At 42.1% G+C, this 22,868-nt stretch overlaps 1 protein-coding gene across 8 annotated transcripts in view; it reads left to right on the top strand.

The window, feature by feature from the left end:
- The window catches only part of ABCC5 (ATP binding cassette subfamily C member 5), a 39,628-nt gene that overhangs the window by 10,205 nt on the left and 6,555 nt on the right, over window positions 1-22,868 (top strand). For 4 of the 8 annotated variants that reach the window (XM_052687336.1, XM_052687328.1, XM_052687329.1 and 1 more), the window contains exons 3-24: window positions 2,302-2,459; window positions 2,798-2,953; window positions 3,297-3,444; window positions 7,980-8,213; window positions 8,320-8,493; window positions 8,973-9,120; window positions 9,290-9,438; window positions 10,043-10,150; window positions 11,874-12,224; window positions 13,572-13,643; window positions 13,763-13,887; window positions 14,500-14,572; window positions 15,058-15,261; window positions 15,492-15,635; window positions 17,005-17,107; window positions 17,775-17,959; window positions 18,969-19,115; window positions 19,483-19,612; window positions 20,078-20,231; window positions 20,364-20,492; window positions 21,226-21,412; window positions 21,824-21,913. In XM_052687336.1, coding sequence (XP_052543296.1) covers window positions 2,302-2,459; window positions 2,798-2,953; window positions 3,297-3,444; window positions 7,980-8,213; window positions 8,320-8,493; window positions 8,973-9,120; window positions 9,290-9,438; window positions 10,043-10,150; window positions 11,874-12,224; window positions 13,572-13,643; window positions 13,763-13,887; window positions 14,500-14,572; window positions 15,058-15,261; window positions 15,492-15,635; window positions 17,005-17,107; window positions 17,775-17,959; window positions 18,969-19,115; window positions 19,483-19,612; window positions 20,078-20,231; window positions 20,364-20,492; window positions 21,226-21,412; window positions 21,824-21,913 — 3,369 coding nt within the window. The other 4 variants (XM_052687332.1, XM_052687331.1, XM_052687334.1 and 1 more) reach the window with 4 other exon arrangements.

The raw sequence follows: 22,868 nt of genomic DNA, 5'->3' as shown, positions 1-22,868 counted from the left end.
ATTTTATGTGCAGACCACCAACTGTTAATAAGGTATTGGGCAGAGTTCTGTGTTGCCCTCTGTTGTCGTGTATTTAGAGAGCCATGATGTACTTCTGTGAGTTCAATTCTCCCATTTGTAGTCCATTTATACACGTGCCTTGTGTGGAAAGCTTTACTTTCTCCAAGAGTCCTGGCTCTTCTGTGGCCATTCTGTAGTTCTCTTTGTGCCATTCATGACTTTACGGACCTCTCACATACCTGATTCTGCAGGCCTTTGTCAGGCAGTGCCCTGGTCTTCTATTAGTTTATTTTTCCTGCTTTTGCTGAGACAGCTCTGTTGAGCAGCTTCAGAGTGAGTGCTCAATGATTAATTTTTTAGTGAGCATTTAAGAATACTAGAAGAAAAATGCAATCTTGCAACTGTGCTTTCCTATTGAAAGCTGTTCTTGCGTTTAAGTGCTGAAAAACATTACATTTATCCTGGCAAATAGTCTGTTTTTGATTTTGGGAGTCTTGTTTTGGACTCATCGGTCCTTCTTGTGTGCTGTGAAAAACAAATAGCTGCAACATAGCATACAGTCAGCAAAATGGGGTGCTTGGGCAGAGCTGCCTGGGGCTTTTGCAGATGGGTGGTGTGGCAAAGTGGCTGTGAATTTCTCTGCAGTATCTGAAAGTATTGGTGCAGAACTTTCCTCTGCTGCAGAGGCCTTGCAGACGTCTGTGGCAGATCCCATACTAATGCTGGTTAGGGTGGATTTGGTAAGAGGTGGGTTGGTAGTTTGGTAAGAATTGAGAAGCCTTTCAGTTTGGGGCGCTGCAGATTTTGGATTATTCCATGTGTCGGGGTGTTGTAACATTCCTTTGTTTTCTCATTCTGTTGTCTGTTTCTGTAATCACAGCTCTAGATTTGGATTGCTTTTTGAGGCCGGGACCATGGGCTGCTGACACCACGCTTAGGCAGCATTTAAGCACTTGGTTAAATAAACGAAGGGCAGATTTATGCTGTCATTATCAGTTTCCTGTTCTCGTCCTTCATGCGAATGGGAGCTAATTGTGTTCATTTGGTGTTAATATAATACAGTCAGGCTCACTTAAAGGAGTAGCACTTCTAGACAAATCATGTAACACAAGGTTAGGAATCAAATGCTTGCTAATGAGGGCCATTTAAGGCTTCGGGGGTGTTGTGTTTTTAGGAGGCTGCAAGGCAGTTTCAAAGGAATAAAATAACTGCCCTGGCAAGGCACCAGATAAGGGTAAACATGGTACCTTCAGAGGGCTGGGGGGAGGACTAGCTGGTCTTTAAAGGTCCTTTCCAACCTGAATGTAACGATTTTCTGGTATCTGTGTTTGCAAGACACACAGGAAGATTTCTACCAGAGTCCACAGGATATCTAAATTTCAAAGAACCAGAAAGCACACAGATAACATGGCTCTGCAATAAATGGTCCATTAAGTCATCAGATCCAGTAGTGAGCCCTTTGCAAGTGAAGATAGCAAGCTTATCTTCTTCTTTTGCCACATGTAACTTCAAAATATTTGTTTGAACTCTGCAAAGTTTTGACTTTTCCATATCTCTGCTGCTTACTTTCTCCTGTAAGATTAGATTTTAAAGGCTGCATTTTTCTGAGGCTGTGGGAAGACTCTCCTGAGATAAATCTTGTGTTATAAGTGCTTGTTAATCAAGTTGCTGAGCCGTGGAGAAGCATGGTTGGGAGCAGATAGAATTACTATCTTTGTTCCCTTTAGTTCAGAGAGAATGAGAAAAAATGGGGCGTGTGATAAAGTATGTGCTATTCTGCATAATATGTCTTTTTCATTGATCCAACCTAAGGTGTTTTTGAGGAGAGTTTAATAGGATTCTGAAAGTAATCTGACTTTTCTGAGGGTAGAAATATCCAAACTGTACTAAGAGGGGGCAAGTTCATTAAGAATGTATGTCTTAACCTCACTGCAGAAGCCAGTCACTGGTTCCTTGAATTTACAGAGAACTGATGTAATAACTGATTCTGCAATTTCTTCCATCGTGTTTCCTTTCCTTAAAACTTCTGATCCTGTGACAGTATTCGAGATTAATCTCTCCATTTATCCTTTGAATACACAGGCACGGACTGATGCTAAATTATTATACGAATGCAGCAGTCCATTGCAGATCTGAGATGTGTGTGCCTCCTGTGACTTTCAGATCTGTCCTCTACCACATTTTAGTAGCACTGGAGGATGTTGCAGTGACCTATAGAAGAAAGAGGCGCCCAGTTGCAGGATTCAGGAGTTGTGGACTTCAAACACAGCTTTGATTCTTCTGTCTTTCTTGTGAGAGCAGATTGAATGCCAGGATGCCTTGGAAGCAGCTGCTCGCGCAGAGGGGCTTCCACTGGATACCTCCGTGCATTCCCAGCTGAGAATGCTGGACGAAGAGCATCACAAGGGCAAATACCACCATGGCCTGAATGCGCTGAAACCCATACGGACCACTTCCAAGTAAGTCCTTAGGCTGCAGGAGAGCTGATGCAGCATTTGCTTCTCAGACCTTGTACAAAGTGGCATTGCAGCTGTGGGTCTGGTACTGAGAAGGTTACATTGCGTTCAGCCAGTGTGACCTGCACGGGCCGTTTGGAACTCTGAGTGCTTTGAATAGGAGGCTCTGTTTTTCTCAGGGCTTTACAATTCTTTTTCCTTTTTGTAATCATAGAATCCTTGGAGTTGGAAGGGACGTTTAAAGGTCGTCTAGTCCAGCTCCTCTGCAGGGAACAGGGCTATCCATGACTGGATCAGGTTGCCCAGAGCCTTTTCATTTGTTTCTGATTTTTTTCTTTTAGACACCAGCACCCTGTTGATAATGCTGGGCTTTTCTCCTGCATGACCTTCTCCTGGCTCACTCCTTTGGCTCGCAGAGCATACAAGAAAGGGGAGTTGTTCATGGATGATGTATGGTCTTTGTCAAGGCACGAGTCTTCAGATGTCAACTGTAGAAGGTAGAAATATCTTCTCTGTGTTGTTTTTTTTGTTTGTTTGTTTCATTTTTTGTAAGTTTACAGGCATTGAAAAAAAATGTGCTGGCAAAAAAAAGAAAGCATTGATGCATTGCTTTTTGTCCCTCTCTTTAGTACTGTTTGTACTAACTATAGGTATCTCAAGATGCAGAGATTTCCCCGTACCTCACAGAATATACCCTGCATTTATTTAACTTGAAATTATTACTGAATTATTGTTGCTGTGAACTGGAAAGCATTTGGAGTTTTCACAAAGAAGTACCTGTGAGCTTGAACCTGCCTTCATGGCAAAAGGTTGGTAGCATAAGACACCTGTTTCTATTAGGCTGGAGAGGTTGTGGCAGGAAGAGCTGAAAGAAAGCGGGCCCGACGATGCTTCTCTGCGGAGGGTTGTGTGGATTTTCTGCCGCACCAGGCTCATCATCTCCATCGTGTGTCTGATGATCACGCAGCTCGCGGGTTTCAGTGGACCAGTAAGTAATATCCATCCTTTCTTTAACCACCCCGGAGGGCTCCATCTCATGGCCAAGTGCAAAATACGAAGGTTTCATTGCGGAGTCATTTAAATGTTTGACTAGCTAGAAATTTCGGGGTGAAATTCCGGAGTGTTACGATAATCCGAGATAGGTTTCCTACAGCTGTGGATCAGTTGCTGAATACCGAGGCCAAGTTCTTGGAAAAGGGAGGGGACGTTTAGATACCTTGGAGGAAATGCACACCTCTTTGTTCTCTTTTTGTTTTTCAGTGTAGTTTAAAGTTATTCCTTAACTGACACGTGATCTCTTTGCATAAAATTCTTATGTGCAGGTCTTTTGTGTTGTGTTGCTTTTTCCTTTTGTTTTGAAATTCTGTAAATTTATCTTGCAATGAAACACTGATTTTAGATTATTGGCATTGATAGCACAGTCTTCGAGAAGTGGAACCAAGCAATTTTATTAGAGCACTACTTATAATTAAGCAGATATGGTCAGACAGGTTTCGTGTAGAGTTTATGTTAGAGTATGTTATTGCCTCTAGGAGCTGCTGCAGTTTGTTGTTATGGGTCGTAATGAAGATAACAACATATGGGAGTTGGCATTCACAACATCTTTGTCACCTGTTTGTTGCACGTGCTGTGCAGATTTGCAGTTGAAATCTTGACTAAATTTATTCTCTACACATTTCCCTTGAGGAGTAGGAGCAGTATTACTGCTAGTAGTACACGTTTCAGTGTGCTGGTAAGCTGAAGGTTCATTTCTGGGGTAAGTACACCTGGGTGCACTGTTAGGTGGAATGTCTTTTTTAAAATGTTTTCCAGCTTTTAATGTCTTATCAAAATGTTCTTCTGCTTTTTATCCCTTTTTAAAGTTTGCCTTCTCTTATGTAAAATGAATGACAAATGTTTCTGTGGTCCTGTTTTCATGGTAATAATTTGTCTCACGTTAGTTATAAAATGTACAAACATACTGTGGTAATTAACAATATATCATGATTAAGATTTTCACAGCACTAGCTTTCCCCAAGAAGAGCTTCTGTCACTGTTTCACTGCAGGGCTTTTGCAGCTGCTGTTATGTTTAGTAACAAACTTGCAGCAGGGTGTTCCCTAATTTCTGTAGTGTCATCTCAATTTCTCTCAGCCAAACTGTGGAATGAAAGTGGGAAGGGAAAGGAAAAAACAAACCAACTTGACAAGGCTGGGAGCTGCGACTGCAATTGATGTTCAATTTGGATAATTTAAAATCATCTGGGGACATTGCCTGTTTGCAGACAACCTTATTCATTTCTCTGGATAAGGAGCAATATCCTCTTACTTCTAACATTTGGCATGAAAAATGAGTCTTTACCATCCCTCCTCCCTGTTTTTTTTAGTGGCATGCCTCATGGATATGCCTGTGCTGTCTCCTCTGGTGCATTAGTGCTTTCTGGTGTTGTTATGCCCTTTCAGTCACCTGAAGGTGAAAAGGGAGATCAGGAAAAGCACTTGACTTCATATATTGGTGAAAACTGGCAAAATGGAGTTAAACAACTATATTAAACTTCAAAAACTTGGGGTGCCTGTGACCTTGAAATGCCAGCCAACAGCTGTGGCTTCGCTAATGAACATTGTGATGGTTATAACCAGAAAGGCCTCTGTCTTCTTCTTCAGTTGATACCAGATCCTTCAAGGGTCTTGCTTGTGTTTTATTTCGTTCATCCGACACAGCACCTAAGCCTGTAAAATGCTCAGATAGCTGCACGTGTCAGACTGCCTCGTCATAACCGTCGCAATGTTTGAGTACGGGTGAGACATTCGCTGCCACTTAATCAGCTGCCAGCACTTCACGTTGAGGTGAAGGAGCAGAGAAGTTTTGTCTATGACCGAACGTAGTTTAACTCCGCGTCTGAACGTTGTACCCATTTGCAACTGTTCAGAGCTATTCTTCCTGTGTGGGAGATGGGGAAACTTGCCATCTTAGTGGAGTACAGCTTGACAGTTTGGTCAGTTATTGGAGGGGGGAGTGGTAAGCTGGTGGAGGTAAGTTTCCCGTTTCCCAGTTGGCTCCAGCTGCAGCCCGCCCCGCTGCCCGCCGGCTGCGGTGGGATGCCCGCGCTGCAGTGGGACCAGTGACAGAAGCTGTTCTTTAGAATTTTCAGGATGGCTGTTTTCTGCGTCAGGATGAGGCAGTCCTGCTGGGCAGAGCCAACGCCAAGAGCGAAGGTAAGGTAATGTTTATTCAATGAGAATGCTTAGACAGCTGGGCAGCTCGTAGCATCTGCTGCAGTAATAGTCGCAGGAATTCCTTGTTTCCATTCGATCGTTTTACGTTTGTACTGCAGCTTTCTTGTTTTGTAAATAACTTTGTGCTGGATTCTTTTCATTAAATTAGCTTGAATTCAAGTAGTATGTGCTTATATGTAAATGTGAATTCCGTGTGACTTCTTCCCTTTTCAAAATTCTTTAATCTGCTCTTTCCTCTTTCTTTCTTCTGGAAAAAAAAAAAAAAAAAAAAAAAAAGGGGTTTAATGTCTGGTCTCTATTTCATCATGGGAGATGCTGATTCTATAAAACAGTGCTGAAAAAAAATGCACTAAAAAGTTTTGGGAGGAATGAGACCCCAGGAAACATCTGCTATCTTTATACATCCTCTCTTGGAGACCTTCAGCAATGCTGTGGTGTGCGAGAAAAGGCTTGCAGTCTGCGACCATGCTGAGTTACAGCTCGTGAGGAAAAGGGGGATTTTCACCCCAGTGCTCAGTGACTCGGTTGCATATGTTGGATTGAATACTGGAAAAAAAGAAGTCAGTAATCTTCTTAGTAACTGCAAACCAACTGTATGCAGTTGTCGTCCAAACAGTGGATGTAAAACTAAATCCGAGTAAGGAGAAAGTTGGAGTGCAATAGGTCTGTGAATGTGAGCTCCTCACATTTGTGCAGGGATCGATATGTAAATTTTCTCAGTTGCCATTCTAGAAACCAATGGACATCTGGCTTTAATTCACACCTGTGAAAACGAAAGAGCAAAATTATTTCCAGCATGTTTCCTTGGTTCTGACACGCAGAATTATTTTCCTCAGAACAGATGAGTTTGATCTCCATTTTTTTCCTGTTATTTGGTGCTGGGCTATAGCTTTCAATACCTTTGCTGAAATAGTGGGGTTTTGTTTTTTCCATCTCTCTTCAAACTATAAAACTATGCAGAACTCTTATTTACAAAACGTGATTTAGTCAAGAGGACTTCAAAGGACTGTGATGAAAAAGGCTTCTCACATATTTTCTTTGGTCTAAAATTTTTTTGGGTTGCTTTCCATTGTGGGCAAAGGTAATTCTGCTCTGTAGTAGCATATCAAAAGCACCACTATCTTAAAGCATCTTGTTGAAAAGCTGTCTAGGAGAGCTCATTTTGTTACCCACGAAGCCTTACAGTAGCATACATTTTAAAGCAGATTTCAGAATTTGTGCAGCCTCGGAAGCCTCTCCTGTTGGCACCTGCAAATTTGACTTCCTTTGGACTTCATGAAAACACGCTGTGCTGTTCTTGTATTTTATAATTGTGTATAGTTCCAATTATAGTTTATGTTAGAGGCTAAAACTGTTAAACATTAACCCTTCATAATTATCTTGTATGTGCAGATTGTATATTTATACAATTCTCTACCTGTTGTACCGTGTTTGTGAGATGTTACCGTTTAAGATGATGCTTTATTTCAAATAAAAACCTCTTGTTTCTCAGTCAATAGTATTTAATATTGCTGATGACTGTGAGTTGTATGATGTTACATTGTGCCGTTGGACCACAGAGAGCTCGAGGTGGGAATTGGTGGTTCTGGGGGCTGCGTTCTTTCTGCAGGTCATGTTTGCAATGTGATTCCTGAGGTAAAGTGTTCATGTTTTGGGGGGGAAAGGGTACGGGGGAGGGATTGAGTGGTTAATTTGTTTTCTTTTCCTTTTTTATTTTCCCTGCCCCAATGATTTGTGGCGTTGCGTACCTTGTGCTTTCTGCTTGTTTTTTTCTTTACGATTAAACTGCTGATGTTTATTTCCAGGAATGTTTTGCAAATGTCCTTCTCACTCTTCCCCTCCACAACTGTAGGTACATTGTTCCTTTTTATCAAATAAGCACGTTTGAAGCAGACCAAAGATAAAGTAAAAAGGTCTTAATGTCACGTAAAGGAATGTTTTTATTAATGTGCTCAGATGTATAAGTAGTGACTATATTTTAAAACTCTTCTATATGACGTTGCATTGCTTTCAGCTAACTGACAGATTTATGTTAAGTTAGAAGACACGGGATTAGAAGCGTGCTGCAAGGAATGCGGTGCCAATTGAACTCTCTTAATAAATTTGGCTCAGCACTCGGCTCTCAGCAGGGCTGTGTTACAGTGCTCCTTGTTTGTCATCTTTTAGTTCTCGAAAGAAGACGCTTTCTATTTCAGATGGCTCTTGTGAAAGCAAAGTAGCCTACTTATTTCTAACTTAACATAAAGTTGTTGCCTGGTGGTCCTCTGGGATGATGGGGTGTTCACGCAAGCTTGCATTTCTTCCTGTAGGCGTTCGTTGTGAAACATCTTTTGGAGTACACCCAACAGAGTGAGTCCAACCTGCAGTACAGCTTGTTTTTAGTTTTTGGCATCTTTATGACGGAAGTAGTGCGGTCTTGGTCCCTCGCGCTAACGTGGGCCTTGAACTACCGCACGGGGGTGAGACTGCGAGGGGCTGTCCTGACGATGGCGTTTAAGAAGATCCTCAAGCTGAAGAACATCAAGGAGAAGTCTCTTGGCGAGGTGAGCAGCCGTTTGAGACACAGCTGGGGGAAAAGGCAGTGCAGTGTATTGCTTCGGGAATGGACTGCGCCTGAAACCCGCATCGTCTGTCACGTGTGTTTTTCAGCTCATTAATGTGTGCTCCAATGACGGCCAAAGGATGTTTGAAGCTGCAGCAGTTGGCAGTTTGTTGGCTGGGGGCCCTATCGTGGCCATTCTAGGAATGGTTTACAATGTAATTATTCTGGGCCCGACGGGCTTCTTGGGCTCTGCCGTCTTCATCCTTTTCTACCCAGCAATGGTAAGTTGAAAAGTTAAGACCCGCTTCATTCAGGCCGGACACGTGCGTGGTTCTGAACAGGAAGTGTTGAAATGTGTCAAGTTAAGGCTGTTTTTGGCACTGCGTGTTATTGAAGGTGTTCCTAAAGATGATGTGAGAAACAGAAATTTGGAAACAGAAAACTCAAAATGACAGAAAAAAAAAAAAAAAAAAAAGACACCACGAAAATAGGAAAGCTAATAGATGGGATTTCCAGGTAAATATTTGTAGCTGAACTAAACTGCAGTGTTCAGGCAGAGGTTGGACATCTTGTGTATGGGAACTGAACTTTATGTGCTTCAGCCTAGAGCGTATTGCTGTTGAGTTCAGTGAAAGGTGTTGAGAAGTGCTGCACCTGGAGGAGTGTACACTTGCTTGTTCCTGCTTCCAGTTCTGCTCAGCTGTCAAATAACCTCTTTCTGAGTTTTACTAATACTGTACCATGTTACTTTTTGTTTCAGATGTTTGTATCACGCCTCACTGCTTATTTCAGAAGAAAATGTGTATCAACAACAGATGAACGTGTACAGAAGATGAACGAAGTTCTTAATTACATAAAGTTCATTAAAATGTATGCCTGGGTCAAACCGTTTTCTCAGAATGTTCAAAGTGAGTTCACACAACTTATAAACGTGTCCTGTTGTGCTGATGTCCCATTGCTGAGTACCTCGGTGTATCACCCTAGCATAGAGCCATAGATGGTGATATACACTTGCATGTTGTGTATGTGCTCCTCTGAAAAATACTCCAAACTCAGCTCCCCTATTTATATTTCTAGAAATTCGTGAGGAAGAGCGTAAAATCTTGGAGCGTGCGGGCTACTTCCAGAGCATCACTGTGGGAGTGGCTCCCATAGTTGTAGTCATTGCCAGCGTGGTGACCTTTTCTGTCCATATGATACTTGGCTATGATCTTACAGCAGCTCAGGTAAGTGGTTAGTTAATTGCAGTGTTGAATTCCTTATTGTACTGCTACCATAACTTTTCTGTTAAGCCGTTTCTCTTCAGCCAGTTCTCTGCTGTGTGCCAGTGTGGCTGACAGAAGTGAACATCCAATGGATGCAGCAGCAGCAGATGTAGTCTTGTATTTTGCACAGAAAATGTTCCATGCTGTTTCAGCCCTGACCTTCCTCGGGCTGGTGTTAAGATGGGTGTGAATCAACTCTCCACTATCTGGATACAACCTTGAGATGACTGGGTGTTTCCATTTCACAGTGTGCTTGTATGCAACCAGCACAGATCTGCTCCCTGGTGACTTAAGACAGAATTTGAACATTGCTCTTCACAAGTAACGACGCAGACTTTGCCATCTGCTTTGTTCTGTGGACCTACAAATGTTGATGTCTTGATTTGTTACAAAGCTCTGTTCCCTACCATTCCAGAGCATGTTCAATCTTTAAAGGGTTATTCATGGTCTGCAGGTCGTTCCTATGGCTTTAACTTTCTGCTATGGCAGTGCAACCTTTAGAGGGTTGCAATTGTTTGTTGAGTGCATTACATCCAAATGTGATTCTTTCTTGTTTTGTTTCCAGGCATTCACAGTGGTCACTGTCTTTAATTCGATGACTTTTGCTCTAAAAGTAACACCTTTCTCAGTGAAGTCTCTATCTGAGGCATCTGTTTCTGTTGACAGATTTAAGGTAAGCAGACCTTTAGCTTTGCAGTTTTAACTGGCAGTGTGGAGTGTTGTATGTGTACAATAGATGCTAAGAGAACGCTTTGAAGGCAATGCTGTTTTGCTATATGAGGAGTTTTTTTCTGTATACTTAGCATTCCAGGTTATTATTATTCTGCAGAAGGGATAGAAACCCAGTCAGGAGGTATTAGAGCCTAAAGGCAGTACTGTTGTGGGAAGCAAAATAGACTTATTTAATGATTTCAGGATTTTGATGTTGATCACCATTAAAGATGGAATATGGAGATAGATGGTTCACAGGATAATAATTCTTGCAGCCTCTTTTAAGGCCATCTACGTGAAAAGGCAGTGCAACTTGTCTGTAGTGAAACTGTTTTTGGAAGAGTCACGTGGTACATCAGCACACTTTGCACAAGTGATTAGAGTTTTATTTGTAGTCATGAAAAACAGATTTTGTATTTCCAGAGCAAATTGTGACTGAAAAAACAGTTCCATTATAGGAATAAATGTAGTTGTGACCTGACTAAAACAAATCTATGGCATAAAATTAAACCCAGATAACAGAAACAATCTGATCTCATCCTTCAACCCCAGTGAATACACCATGTAGTTCAGTATGAGCTCAGAGGACAAGCCTTTATTGTGCCTTCTTGCAGACACAGTAATATTGCACATTGCAGAAATTGCCATACAGGCTTCCAAAAATATTAAAAGATGATATATAGATTCTGTGTAATGCATTCATGGAACAAATTTAGTTGTGAAAATTATAGTCATGAAAGAGTGGAATCCACAGAATGGCTGAGAGATCCCATTACTTCTGAGCATTTGTTGTTTAATCTTCTAATTGATTTATCCCAAATCAAGTTTTCCTAAGTAGAGTTGTACTGAAGGGAATTTTGGGGGAAGAGGAGAAGAGAGGAAGCTTAACTTGTGTAAGGAGTGTAACACAAGGTAGGGGTACTCTCATAGCACGTTGAAATGTAAGTGATGTAGTGGCTCTGTAAGTGGTATGGGCTTTCTAATAACGTGTGATTTGGGCAGAGCAACCTCAAAAGTAAAGAAGTGTGGCAGTTGAGAAATCTGATCACTAGGGCTTCTTAGTTCAGAACGGAAGTCATATGAGACAAAATGATTTTCATTTTTAACTAAACTGTAAAAAAATCTTTGTCATCTGTGTTGATTGTAAGTACTGATGGATGTGGTGGAAGGCATGATGCAATGGACTTAATGACTTACTGTCAAGCAGCCCAGCATAGATCAGCTGAATTTGTGAGTGATGACATTCTCCCAGCAGAAGAGATGAAGGATAAAGGCTGAAGAGAAAAGTAATTCCATCTCCTTTTGTCATGACCTGGTGTTCAGGACAAGTCAGTCATTTTCTGTCACGGTCCTCTCCTCTTCAACCTATGCGTTCTGTTTTGTATCTGGAAGTTACAAAGCTGCAGTAGTGAGCAGTCTGAATAGAATTAGACTGTCTCATAAGGCGCCCAGATCATTGTGATTCTCTGCAAGTCTCAGTGTATCTGAGCCCTTCCACCACATCCAGGAATGCCCCAGCCCCTTAGCACGCCTGGAGTTAGTTTACACTAATGAGCTACCTTTTGCTCTTCAGCTTTCTCCCACTATATAGCCTGATGTGTTTTGCTGCGTGAGTGTGCCGTAGGCTTGTCTCCCAGTCTTGATCAGGTGTCTCATCTTTACACCTCTCTCACAACTCCTATCAGAGTTTATTTCTAATGGAAGAGGTTCATATGATAAAGAAAAAACCAGCCAATCCTCACACCGCGATAGAGGTGAAAAATGCTACCTTGGCTTGGGACTTCTCCCACGCCAGCGTCCAGAGCTCACCAAAGTTGACTCCCAAAGTGAAAAAAGACAAGAAAGTAACCAAGGGCAAGAAAGAGAAAATGAAGCTGCAGAATGAGGGACAGCAAGCTGTGCTGGCAGAACAGAAGGGCCATCTTCTAGTGGACAGTGATGACCATCCTAGCCCCGAGGAGGAGAACAGAATCATCCACCTGGTTAACCTTCGGCTTCAGAGGACTCTGTACAACATTGACTTGGAGATAGAAAAGGTAAGAGAAGAAAGGAGAAAATGTGAGCTCTCAGAAGGCCTCATATTTAGCTGTCCTTTGGAATAAAGAATGTGAAATGAGGCATATTGCTTTTGTGCACTGCTTTCAAATCCATGGCAGCTGTAGTATCTAGGATGCAGCGTCTGATCTAGGTATAAACAGCTGTACATTTTAGCAAACTGGATCTTTGCAAACAGCCTATGGGATGCTGCAGGATATACAATCTTCATATCGTGGTTTTGCTACCTGTAGCTTTCAGTATCTGAGCTATTGAGCTTAAAGAATCAGCAGAGAAATGTAGGTGAGCTATTGGTGGATGGTTAATGCCAGCAACCATCTGACAATTTCATAGCATCTCAGCTATATTCTGACTAAACGTTTTAGTTGATTAAGTGTTCTAATGGAATATAAAGGTGGATTTTAATTGAAGAATGCACAACCAATTCACTGAGAATTTTAATGCAGTAGAAGGACAAAGAAAGATTTTCAAGAAACAATGGGAGTCCTCATTCCAAGACAGGTAAAAGCACGTATAAACTCAAAGAAAATCTTCCAAGTAATAGATGGTATCTTTTACAAATATAAAAGCAGCTGTGTACCCTTTTTGCCCACTTTAACATTTTTTTAATGGAAGGAAGAAGAACAGTTTTTCTGAATGTATTCCTTGTTAGATGTGGATAGCAGCCCACCCGTTTTATTGCGGATAACTGCTTCAGAGCGACTGGATTCCAGCTTTTTCTTGGTCTGTGATTTTTAGCAAATTGTATCTTACAGTCTGAGATTTCTAATGGATGTTCAGTCCTCCCCTCTTTGTTTTTTCTTATCACGCTGACCAGGTGTTGTAAATCAGTTGTGTGAAACCTTTCATTTATCTGTGGATTTTTGTCTTTTCACAGCACTCATGTCCTTTTTGTTTGCTGGCTAAGATACAGATTCTTTTTTTCTTAATCTGGTCTGTCACCCACTGAAGACAACGAAAGGACTTTGGAAACCAGGCTCTCAGGAGCATCTTGGTGTATTCTGTTCAGGCAGACCTTGGAACTTTGGCTGAGTGCAGTATTCTGTGGGCTTGGGCTTCTGTCAGGCGCAGTCAGAAGGAAACTGATCTTAAGATACATTCCTTTTCACCTGTGGAGTCTCTCTGGTTTTAGTCCACAGTGGAAAAGTATTCAGTGTTTATTTTTGGAGAATTAGAACATTGTCTCAGTTGCATTTCTATTTTGTCCTTTTTCAGTTGTCATTACTGTCTGGTTTTAATCTCTGAGATAAAAGGGTAGTCCTGACAGGGATGGAGAATGTAAATAATGAATGTAATGACTACCATACGTATGTTGTTTTTCTGTCTAGGGAAGACTTGTTGGAATCTGTGGCAGTGTGGGGAGTGGAAAAACTTCACTTATTTCAGCAATTTTAGGGCAGGTGAGATGTTCTCTTTTGACTTCTGCTCTTCTTTCTTATCTCCCATTTTGCTTATTTACCCTGTGTAGGAGACTGTCTATAGATATGGCCTGGCATAATTTCATGGTTTTGAATTCCAGATGACCCTTTTGGAGGGTAGCATTGCAGTAAGTGGAACATTTGCATATGTGGCCCAGCAGGCCTGGATTCTCAATGCCACGCTTCGGGACAACATCCTGTTTGGCAAAGACTACGATGAAGAAAGGTTTGTCAGAAATGTTTGCTCATTTTCACAGAAGCTTAGGAATTCTTGTCCCAAGTGAAGGAAAACTTAATGCAGAGTGTGCAGCAGTTAAAACCTACCCCTGCTTTTGAAGATCTGTCTGTCAGACTCCCTTAAGATTCATTTAAGAGTCTGAATCTCTTGTGTGTGGTCGCTGTGGCTGATGGCTGTCACTGCTCCTCTGCAGTGAGGGCTGCACCTCATGCTTAAGTGCCATCCGACCTCTGCTTGTAGCAGCTGCTGTGGAGCAGCACTGAAATTACATTTGCTCTTGCTGTCCTGGCCCTGCCCTCTGAGTACAATAACTCCCTTTGCTATGTTTGGGCACATTATGTGACCTTCTTCTAGTGGAGGCCACCCCTGGGACCTGTGCTAGCAATCCTTGAAAATAAATTGCCTCGTTACCTTTCCAGGACATGAGAAGTTGATAATAAATTATTATCCAAACTTTTCTCTTGGGAATCGAAGGCAGATCATTTGCTTAAGACTGATGGAATGTCTGCTACTAGTGTAGGAAGTGAAATAATGCTGTGCTAGTTAGATACTTTGGGAAAGAAAAGTGTTCTTATTACTTATCTAATCCATGTTCTTTAGATATAATACTGTGTTGAATGGTTGCTGTCTAAGACCTGACCTAGCCATCCTTCCAAATGGGGACCTGACAGAGGTATAAACTTTGCTTATAATAAACTACTTAGTAGTTGCAAAAAAAAAAAGTAGAATTTTAATTTGCTGAACTGGAGTGAGGGGGAACACCATAATAATGCTGTGCAAATAAGCCGAGCTGCTGGATGCACCTTGAGCACCAAAGCTATTGAGGGTAGTGCCATGTTTTTGGCTTAGAGGTTACCATTATGGGAGTTTTTCACTGTGTATTTTGCTGCCTAAACAGGAGCTATTTGAACTTGATTTAAAATGGCTAAGCAAAAAAGTGCTGCAACACTTGAAGCATGTTAACCTTGAGTTAGACTGCATAATGTATTTCAGAAAGGTGTAGACATAGAATGTATGTGTAATACTGTGGTGTACAGCTGTGTGTGATTTATGTAGAGGCAAAATACTGCGGTCTGCTTCATTCCAGTCATCTCTTGAGTTCTGAATATCTGCATCACAGTGCCATAGAAGTAAAGTAACAAGCTTGTGTCTGCACAGATCGGGGAGCGAGGGGCGAATCTGAGCGGAGGACAGCGTCAGAGAATCAGTCTGGCCCGAGCCCTGTACAGTGACAGGGACATCTACATCCTTGATGATCCCCTTAGTGCCTTAGATGCTCATGTTGGAAATCACATTTTTAACAGTGCAATAAGGAAGCACTTGAAGTCAAAGACTGTCCTTTTCATCACTCATCAGCTTCAGGTACTAACTACATCTCTCATTCTTGCTTTCTTGGACTCCCCTGTAATGCTGTCTAGTCAGTTACCTTTGGACTGCAGACTGCTGTGCCCCAACTTGTTATAGCAAAGCTCTGTCTCTATACAATGTGTAGTTGAGCTTTATAAACTAGCTTTCTGCGTGTGTGCAGAGCGTGATCTAATTCTTTATTAGGCACAGGGATAAAGACTTGTTCTTGCTGTTGTTCTCTGCAGTATCTTGTTGACTGTGATGAAGTGATCTTCATGAAAGAAGGTTGCATCACTGAACGAGGAAGTCACGAGGAATTAATGAATTTAAGTGGGGACTATGCAACCATTTTTAATAACCTACAACTGGGAGAAACACCACATATTGAGGTACTTGTTTTTCCATTCTAAAGCATTCTGATTTTTCCAATGAAATGGAAAAGTGAAAAATAGCTTCACGTGTTGGTCTGACCAGTATGCTTGTGGTGGAATCATCTGTGCTTTATCACATTGTATTTGCAATCACAGTTCTTAGTTGGAGAAATGCATAATAGAAGGGACTCTACCAGTGAGCCCATGTATTGAAGATGTAAGAAATTGTTTTCTCTGGTGGTGCTCTTGTCTCCATTCAGTAGGATATACGTTTAAATTTTCAGTTACTTGATTTTTCCCACTTTTGTCCTGTTTGTTTCTGGAAGTTATTCTTTGGAGTAAGAAACACAAGGTATCAGCAGCCTATTTTTTCAATTGATGAAAGAATCCTTACTCACCAGTTACAGGATTAAAAAAAAAAAGGAATTACTGACTCAATCTTTGAGGCCCCTTCCAACCCCTGCAGTTCTGTGAGAAGTTAGCATTGTGGTAAGTGAACAGATAGAAGGTGCTCGGTGGAATGTTAGTGAAAGAAGCAAAGGAATGTCACACACTACTCTGCATATCCATTGTGAGACTTGAAGATTATAGGACTGCTGTTTCAAGATGAATGTAATGACAGTTAACATGAGATTCTCCAGCCTGCATGCTTGGCTGACCTTCAATGTCTCTCTATAAACACTAGCTCACAGAGAGAGCACTGATTTGCATTCCTTGCAGGATAAGAGGAAAGGGATTGTGGAGTTGGATTCTCTGTGGTTTGATGTGTGCCAGGTGTCTCTTATCACTTATGGTGCAGGGAGGTGGCTGATGTTCCTGAAGATGTGTAGGGGGTTTCAGTTAAACTGAGCTGCCTCTGACCAGACAGTCATTTCCATTTAGTGGGAATGCGGCCAGGTTTAGAACAGCAGTTGTGTGAGCAGTTTAGTGTTTGGCCATCTGATTTCTGGAAGCCTGACTTAGTCCTTAGAGATGTTTCATGAAGAGCTCTCCTGGGAGAAAGGCTAGAGGGAGCATCTGGGGAAAACAGAGCCTCTTAATAACATTGAGTTATTATTCTAAGGGACGTGGGAGATTGTATCTCTCTGCAGTAGAAGTATAGTTCTACTAAGTATGCATATATTTCCAAAATGGCTTAACACTAAACCTTGCACACCACCAGTGCAGATTTGTAGCAGTTCAGGTCAATAGAGAAGGAGAATTGAATCCATCAGAGTTGGCAATCATCCATAATAACAGCGAAATTTATATCTCCCCTGAAATCAGTGCTATGCTTTTGAAAGCCTTTATGTTTAGGAGGCAGCTTATTAAGAAGAACTTTTGGTTCAGCTGTGAAAATGTAAAGGAAAAATATTCCTGTATGTTTTGTGTCACTGTTGTCCCACAGATTAACATAAAGAAGAACACAAACAGTTCACTGAAAAGACCCCAGGATAAAGGCACCAAAGCGGGCTCTGTGAAGAAGGAGAAGGTTGTGAAGAAGGAAGAGGGTAACTGCGTAGTTGAGTTTTGTACTGCAGTTATTCATACACTGATAAGCTCAAAATGTTTGCTTTCAAACTTCATTATGAATGCACCTCTTAGGTTTGGGAAGCTCTCTCAAGTCCTGGCGGTTCATTGCTGTCCGTGGGACTCAGGCAGCGGGCAGAGAGCATTCAGGAATTCATTCAGTGTTGGTGCCAGCACAGTGATGAGAAGTTTGGTCAGTCTGCCACGGATCAGATGCCACTGGTGCCAAGGAGTTCACAGTACTCTGTCTGCAGCACCACCTCTTCTCTTATCTGAAGAAGGCAGTGTGTGTGGCTTGGCACTTGCACATTCCTAGGCAGGACTTGATGTTTATGTATGAGGAATCTGAAGGTCTGACCTTTGTTGTGGGGTTATCTGTTTAATGTTAACTTTGACCTTAAGCAGGATTTTAAAAGCCTTGGTGAGACTCGTAGTATTTAAGTCTGTGCTGATTAAACTTTTTCAGACTTGAATGATTCTGCAGAAGAGTTGTGACTTTTTGAAAAACAACCATTATTTTCCACATATTAAATAATGAGCGTTTCTGAAAGCATTCTGTACAGAGTGGAAGCCACTTTTTGTTTTGTGTATGTTCACAAACTCACAAAAGAGCAACTTTCCTCACTCCTCCCTCCTCTTGTTTCACAGGCCAACTGGTTCAGTTGGAAGAGAAAGGCAAAGGCTCTGTCCCCTGGTCTGTTTATGGCATCTACATTCAGGCAGCCGGAGGCCCCTTTGCATTCCTTGTGATAATGGCACTGTTTGTGCTGAATGTGGGCAGCACGGCTTTCAGCAACTGGTGGCTGAGTTTCTGGATCAAGCAAGGCAGCGGAGTAAGATAAACAGCATTTCTGTTCTCTTTTGCTTAATGAGCAGGGGAGTTGCTCTCAGACTAATCCCAAGCAGTCCCAGGAGACCAAACGGGGCTTCCTAACTGGAGTTGTAAGGCTTCCCAAGAGGTGATCTTGCTAGAGAGTTCCATCTCAAGAATGAGAACTCCAGTAATGAAAAAGATGTAATAGCTCATGGGGTTTTATACTGCCCTCTTGTTCTTGCCTTGGTTTGTCAAAGAGAAGGAAGTGAAAATGTGAAAGAGGCCCCAACAAGCTGCAGGAAGAATTGCTGGTTTTAGTGCTGCCTTTTGTTTGAATGTGACCTTACCTCTAGCAGGAAACTCTTGTAATGGTTTATGGCTCTATGTCAAATGACTCCTGGGAGCCGCTTTGAAGGATATAATGACTGAAGATTGCTTGGGCCTTTTCCACTCTAGGGGCTTTGATTGCAAGCCTTATTGCCTTCAAAAATTCAAGTATGACTGTTGGGTTTGTGGGGTTGTTTTTTTTTTGGTTATGCTTTAAACATCCTGGTCTCTGAGAACAGATACTGAAGTGCACTTTGCCAGCAGTACTAAAATAAATAATGAGATCTGACGTATACCTTAAAAAAAATGTATGACAGTGTATTATTAAATCAATTCTGCATCCTGGCAGAAAATAACTGTGCTTAAGGAGACAATGAACACGCATCCAAGGTGAATAGTTCTGTGTAATAGCACTGGTGATGTACAAGTATCTGACGTTCTGCAGAGCACAAGAAACAATAGGTATGAAATGGGAGATTAGGAATCAAATGAAGCAACCTTTTAGGGAGTTTCTGATGCTACAGAAATAGCACATATCACCTACCACTTTCTGAAGTATCCAAAGATTACTGAAGTACTTTCTTTAGAATAGAAGTGTCAAAAACAATCAGTGATGGGGGTCAGTTAAATTCTACCATGTGAAATAAGTATGTGCTTAATCCTTATCTTAACTATTCACTGAAACCTTGAATTTCCTGCAGAACACCACTGTGACTTTGGGAAATGACACGGTCATAAGTAACAGCATGAAAGATAACCCCCACATGCACTACTATGCTGGCATCTATGCGCTGTCTATGGCAGTGATGTTGATTCTGAAAGCTGTTCGTGGTGTTGTTTTTGTGAAGGTGAGTGTCAGTGCTGCCTGATGCTTTTCTCATGCATCCCTACCCCTCCATCCCTGCTTTGGCACGTTGCTGTCTCTGGGATTTTGGTGACTTTGAGAGGCACTTTGGAGCCAGATGAAGTCAGATCGTGGATCATAAGATCTCTGTTGTGTCATCTCTTGGAGGTGTATCACGCTTTCCCTTAAATTTTTGCTTGAATTAATTCCTTTCACTAATTGAAAGTGCAAAGTGTGTGGGGAAAAAAGCTATACTTAAAGTTGAAGAGGGAAAATTGGCAGAATTTTTTTTTCATGCCTGGAGAGAGAGATCAGTGTCAGTGACAGACAGACATCTTTTCATAACGCTCTATCATCTGCTGCACTGCCAGGGAACTCTCAGAGCATCCTCGAGGCTCCACGATGAGCTCTTCAGGCGGATTCTGCGTAGCCCCATGAAGTTCTTCGACACTACGCCTACTGGACGGATTCTCAACAGGTTTTCCAAAGACATGGATGAAGGTATGTCAGTGGAGATTCCACCCCTGTCTCTCTTGTCACTTGCAATAGACTCAGCGGGAGTTGGGACATAGCAGGGTTGTGCTTGTAGGAGGCAGCTGATATCTCAGGTCTGTCTGTTCACTTATAAGAAAATGCATAGCTGCTTTTGCACCTGCAGTCTGCATGTGACAGTCTTAGCAGTTAATGCAGGAGAACCTGGAGCATCAGAGTGAAGTTCATGAGCAGAAAAGGTGGTAATTTGGTCAGAGCTGCATCAGTGCTATTTCTGTTAGTGGGAATAATTGGAAGAACAACTAGCATTTAAGAAGACAAAAGTGCCTCTAATGGTGACATACATTTTGCATTCAAAAAAAGCCGTGAGAAACCACTGTTCCTGTCAGTGATGATGCACACCTGGACTGAATTGCTTTATACGGGTTGTTTTAGCCTCCTGTACTCAAAATTTTTTCCCTTGTTCTTTTCCAGTGGATGTTCGTTTGCCATTTCAAGCAGAAATGTTCATCCAGAACGTTATCCTTGTGTTCTTCTGTGTGGGGGTGATTTCTGGGGTGTTCCCTTGGTTCCTGGTGGCAGTGGGTCCCCTCATCGTCCTGTTCATGGTTCTGCATGCTGTGTCTAGGTAAGTGCTTCAGCTGCTGTGACTGAAACTAGAGATACTTTGACCTGTTAGTAGGGAAACGGGGATCTTTAAATATATATGCATCAGTACAGTGGTTGTGCATGGCACTTAAAAGTGCTTCTTTCTTTCCAGAGTCTTTATTCGAGAGCTCAAGCGTCTGGATAACATCACGCAGTCTCCGTTCCTGTCTCACATTACATCCAGCATACAGGGGCTCTCCACGATCCATGCATACCACAAAGGACAGGAATTCCTGCACAGGTCAGTCTGAATACCTAGCTGAGAGTGATGGAGCAAAAAGCAGAGTGTGACAGCTTAACGTTCAGAAAGACTTTACTGGTGTTTAGCTGGTGACATACATTGGGTGTAAGTGAAAATTAATTTTTGGGGAGAAAAAATGAGGAAGGGCAAGAAGGAGAATGGGAAAGAAAAGCAGTCTGGTAGCCAACTGGGAAGAACAGTGCTGGAGTCCCAGATGAGTGCCCCCTTCTGGGCTTCTCTGCAGCAGGTGGCTATGATAATGGTGAGGGCAATTTTTTGGCATGTTAACTAATCCCCTGTGTGCCTATTGGTGAGCTGTGCACCTGTACACCTAGACAACATTTATCAAGTATTTGAGTGACTGTTATCCACTTTGTCATGGACTACGTTTGGTTTTCTCCGGTGTCAACTAAAACTGCAGAATAACTGACAGTGAGGGAAAGTGAGACCTCTCTTCTGTGAGTGGTATTTGCTTCCCATGAGAACAATGTCAGATTTTGCAGGTGCAAGGTGTTATGAGACCAGCAGCGTGGGAGCAAGAGAAAATTGTCCCAGAGGTTTTGGGAAGACAGTGCTTAGATAGCAGCTTAAATGAAATAGAGCAGGAAAGCACTCTGCTGTACAGCTGTGATTGGTGTGAAACTGAATTGCAAGATCAGATAGCAGAATGCTAGGTTTTCTGTAGCACTGCGAGCTCAGGAAGGTATACTAACATCTTATTTATGTATTTCAGGTATCAGGAGCTCCTTGATGACAATCAGGCACCATTTTACCTGTTCAGCTGTGCAATGCGCTGGCTGGCTGTACGGCTGGACATTATCAGCATTGCTCTTATCACAACCACTGGCCTTATGATTGTTCTGATGCATGGCCAGATTCCTCCAGCCTATGCTGGACTGGCTATCTCGTATGCTGTGCAAGTGAGTGTGTCTGCATGACTTACTCTCTTATTGAATGTACCTCACAGTAATAAGTGAGAGTAACAGACCAGTGAATGCTTCCTAAATATACAAGGATGGGAAAAGATGGGGGGAAGTCAACTGGGGGTCAGCATCACGGCTCAGAATGGTTACTGGTTCTGTTGTTTGCCCTTTTCTGCCTCCTGGTGGTAATAACACAACATTACAGAATCCAGATGGCTGACACTTAAGGCTGTTGCTTGTGGGAAACCTTCCTAAGCTTCTGGCTTTTGAAGCAATTCATAAATGAAGGTTATCTTGAAGTTAAATGTAAGGGGTCCAAGACAAGAGTACTTGTGGCAAGTATCCTTTAGCTTAGTCATTTAAATCAATTAAAAGATACATTTCTCTCTGTTTCCTCCCATCATCCAGTTAACAGGGTTATTCCAGTTTACAGTCAGACTTGCTTCAGAAACAGAAGCTCGCTTCACGTCAGTGGAGAGGATCGATCACTACATCAAGGTAGGGCTGCAGCACATTCAGCTGAATTTCTCGTTTGTCACGAGGGTAAGAGAAGAGGAAGCCAGCTATGGTCCACCTTAGTATGAAATGTGTACCACACAGCAGTGTGCCAGGTACTGCCTGATCCCTCTCACTGCACTGAGTAAAATGGTTTATCACTCCTGGCCTTCAGTGACAAAGCCTGTAGTCGTAGGCTACAGTTACAAGTTTTATAAGTTACCAGCTATCATTTGAGATCCCAAATAAGTTATGCTTTTTGAAATTATCTTTGTCTTGCTCATCTCTCCAGGCAGACATTTTATTATGAAACTCTGAAACTACTGTGAAGCTAAAGTGGAAGGTTGGGTGTCTTACCAAATTTGAGGCTTGGCTTCTTTCAGTGTAAGCACTGAGGTTGTTTTTTGAGCACCAAACTCAGAGCCTGTTCTTTGGTAGAAGACCGTTGTTTTTCTCAAACCCTTGAGGGTGCAATTAATCTGCCTCTGGCTTAGGTTGCTGCAGGTGTCCACAACTGACATAGTCCTCGTGGGATCTCCCTATAGGCAGTGTAAGAAAAAGGGTCTCTCCACAGGCCAGTTATTAACCATTCTGAATGTTTTTATTAAAATGCAGAGAAATCACAGTGTAGAAATATTGACTTCTTTGTAGTTACCATGAAGGAGTTGATGGGTTGTGATTCAGTGGAGATGTTTGCATTTAGGTGCTTAAAGCTGTGTGACATTTATCTCAGGGCAGGATTTCTGCCATTCTCTGAGGCAGGTTGTGCAACTATGAGAAAGTGATCTTCATTTTAAACATGTTAAATATCCTTTTGATTTGTAGAAGCTCTGCTTTTCATAAGGTGTGAACTGCTTTAAATGAGGGACTATTGCTGAGGGCTGTAACAGTGAAAGTGAGCTGGAAGGGGCCTGACTGGCTCAATGATTTAACAAAACAGGAAAGAATGAGGAATAGG

This window comes from Tympanuchus pallidicinctus, unplaced genomic scaffold, assembly GCF_026119805.1.
Source record: "Tympanuchus pallidicinctus isolate F22 unplaced genomic scaffold, pur_lepc_1.0 scaffold22, whole genome shotgun sequence".
In the NCBI taxonomy this organism is placed as follows: domain Eukaryota; kingdom Metazoa; phylum Chordata; class Aves; order Galliformes; family Phasianidae; genus Tympanuchus; species Tympanuchus pallidicinctus.
The sequence above is the reverse complement of the archived record's forward strand: the minus strand, read 5'-3'. Positions and strand labels throughout refer to the sequence as shown.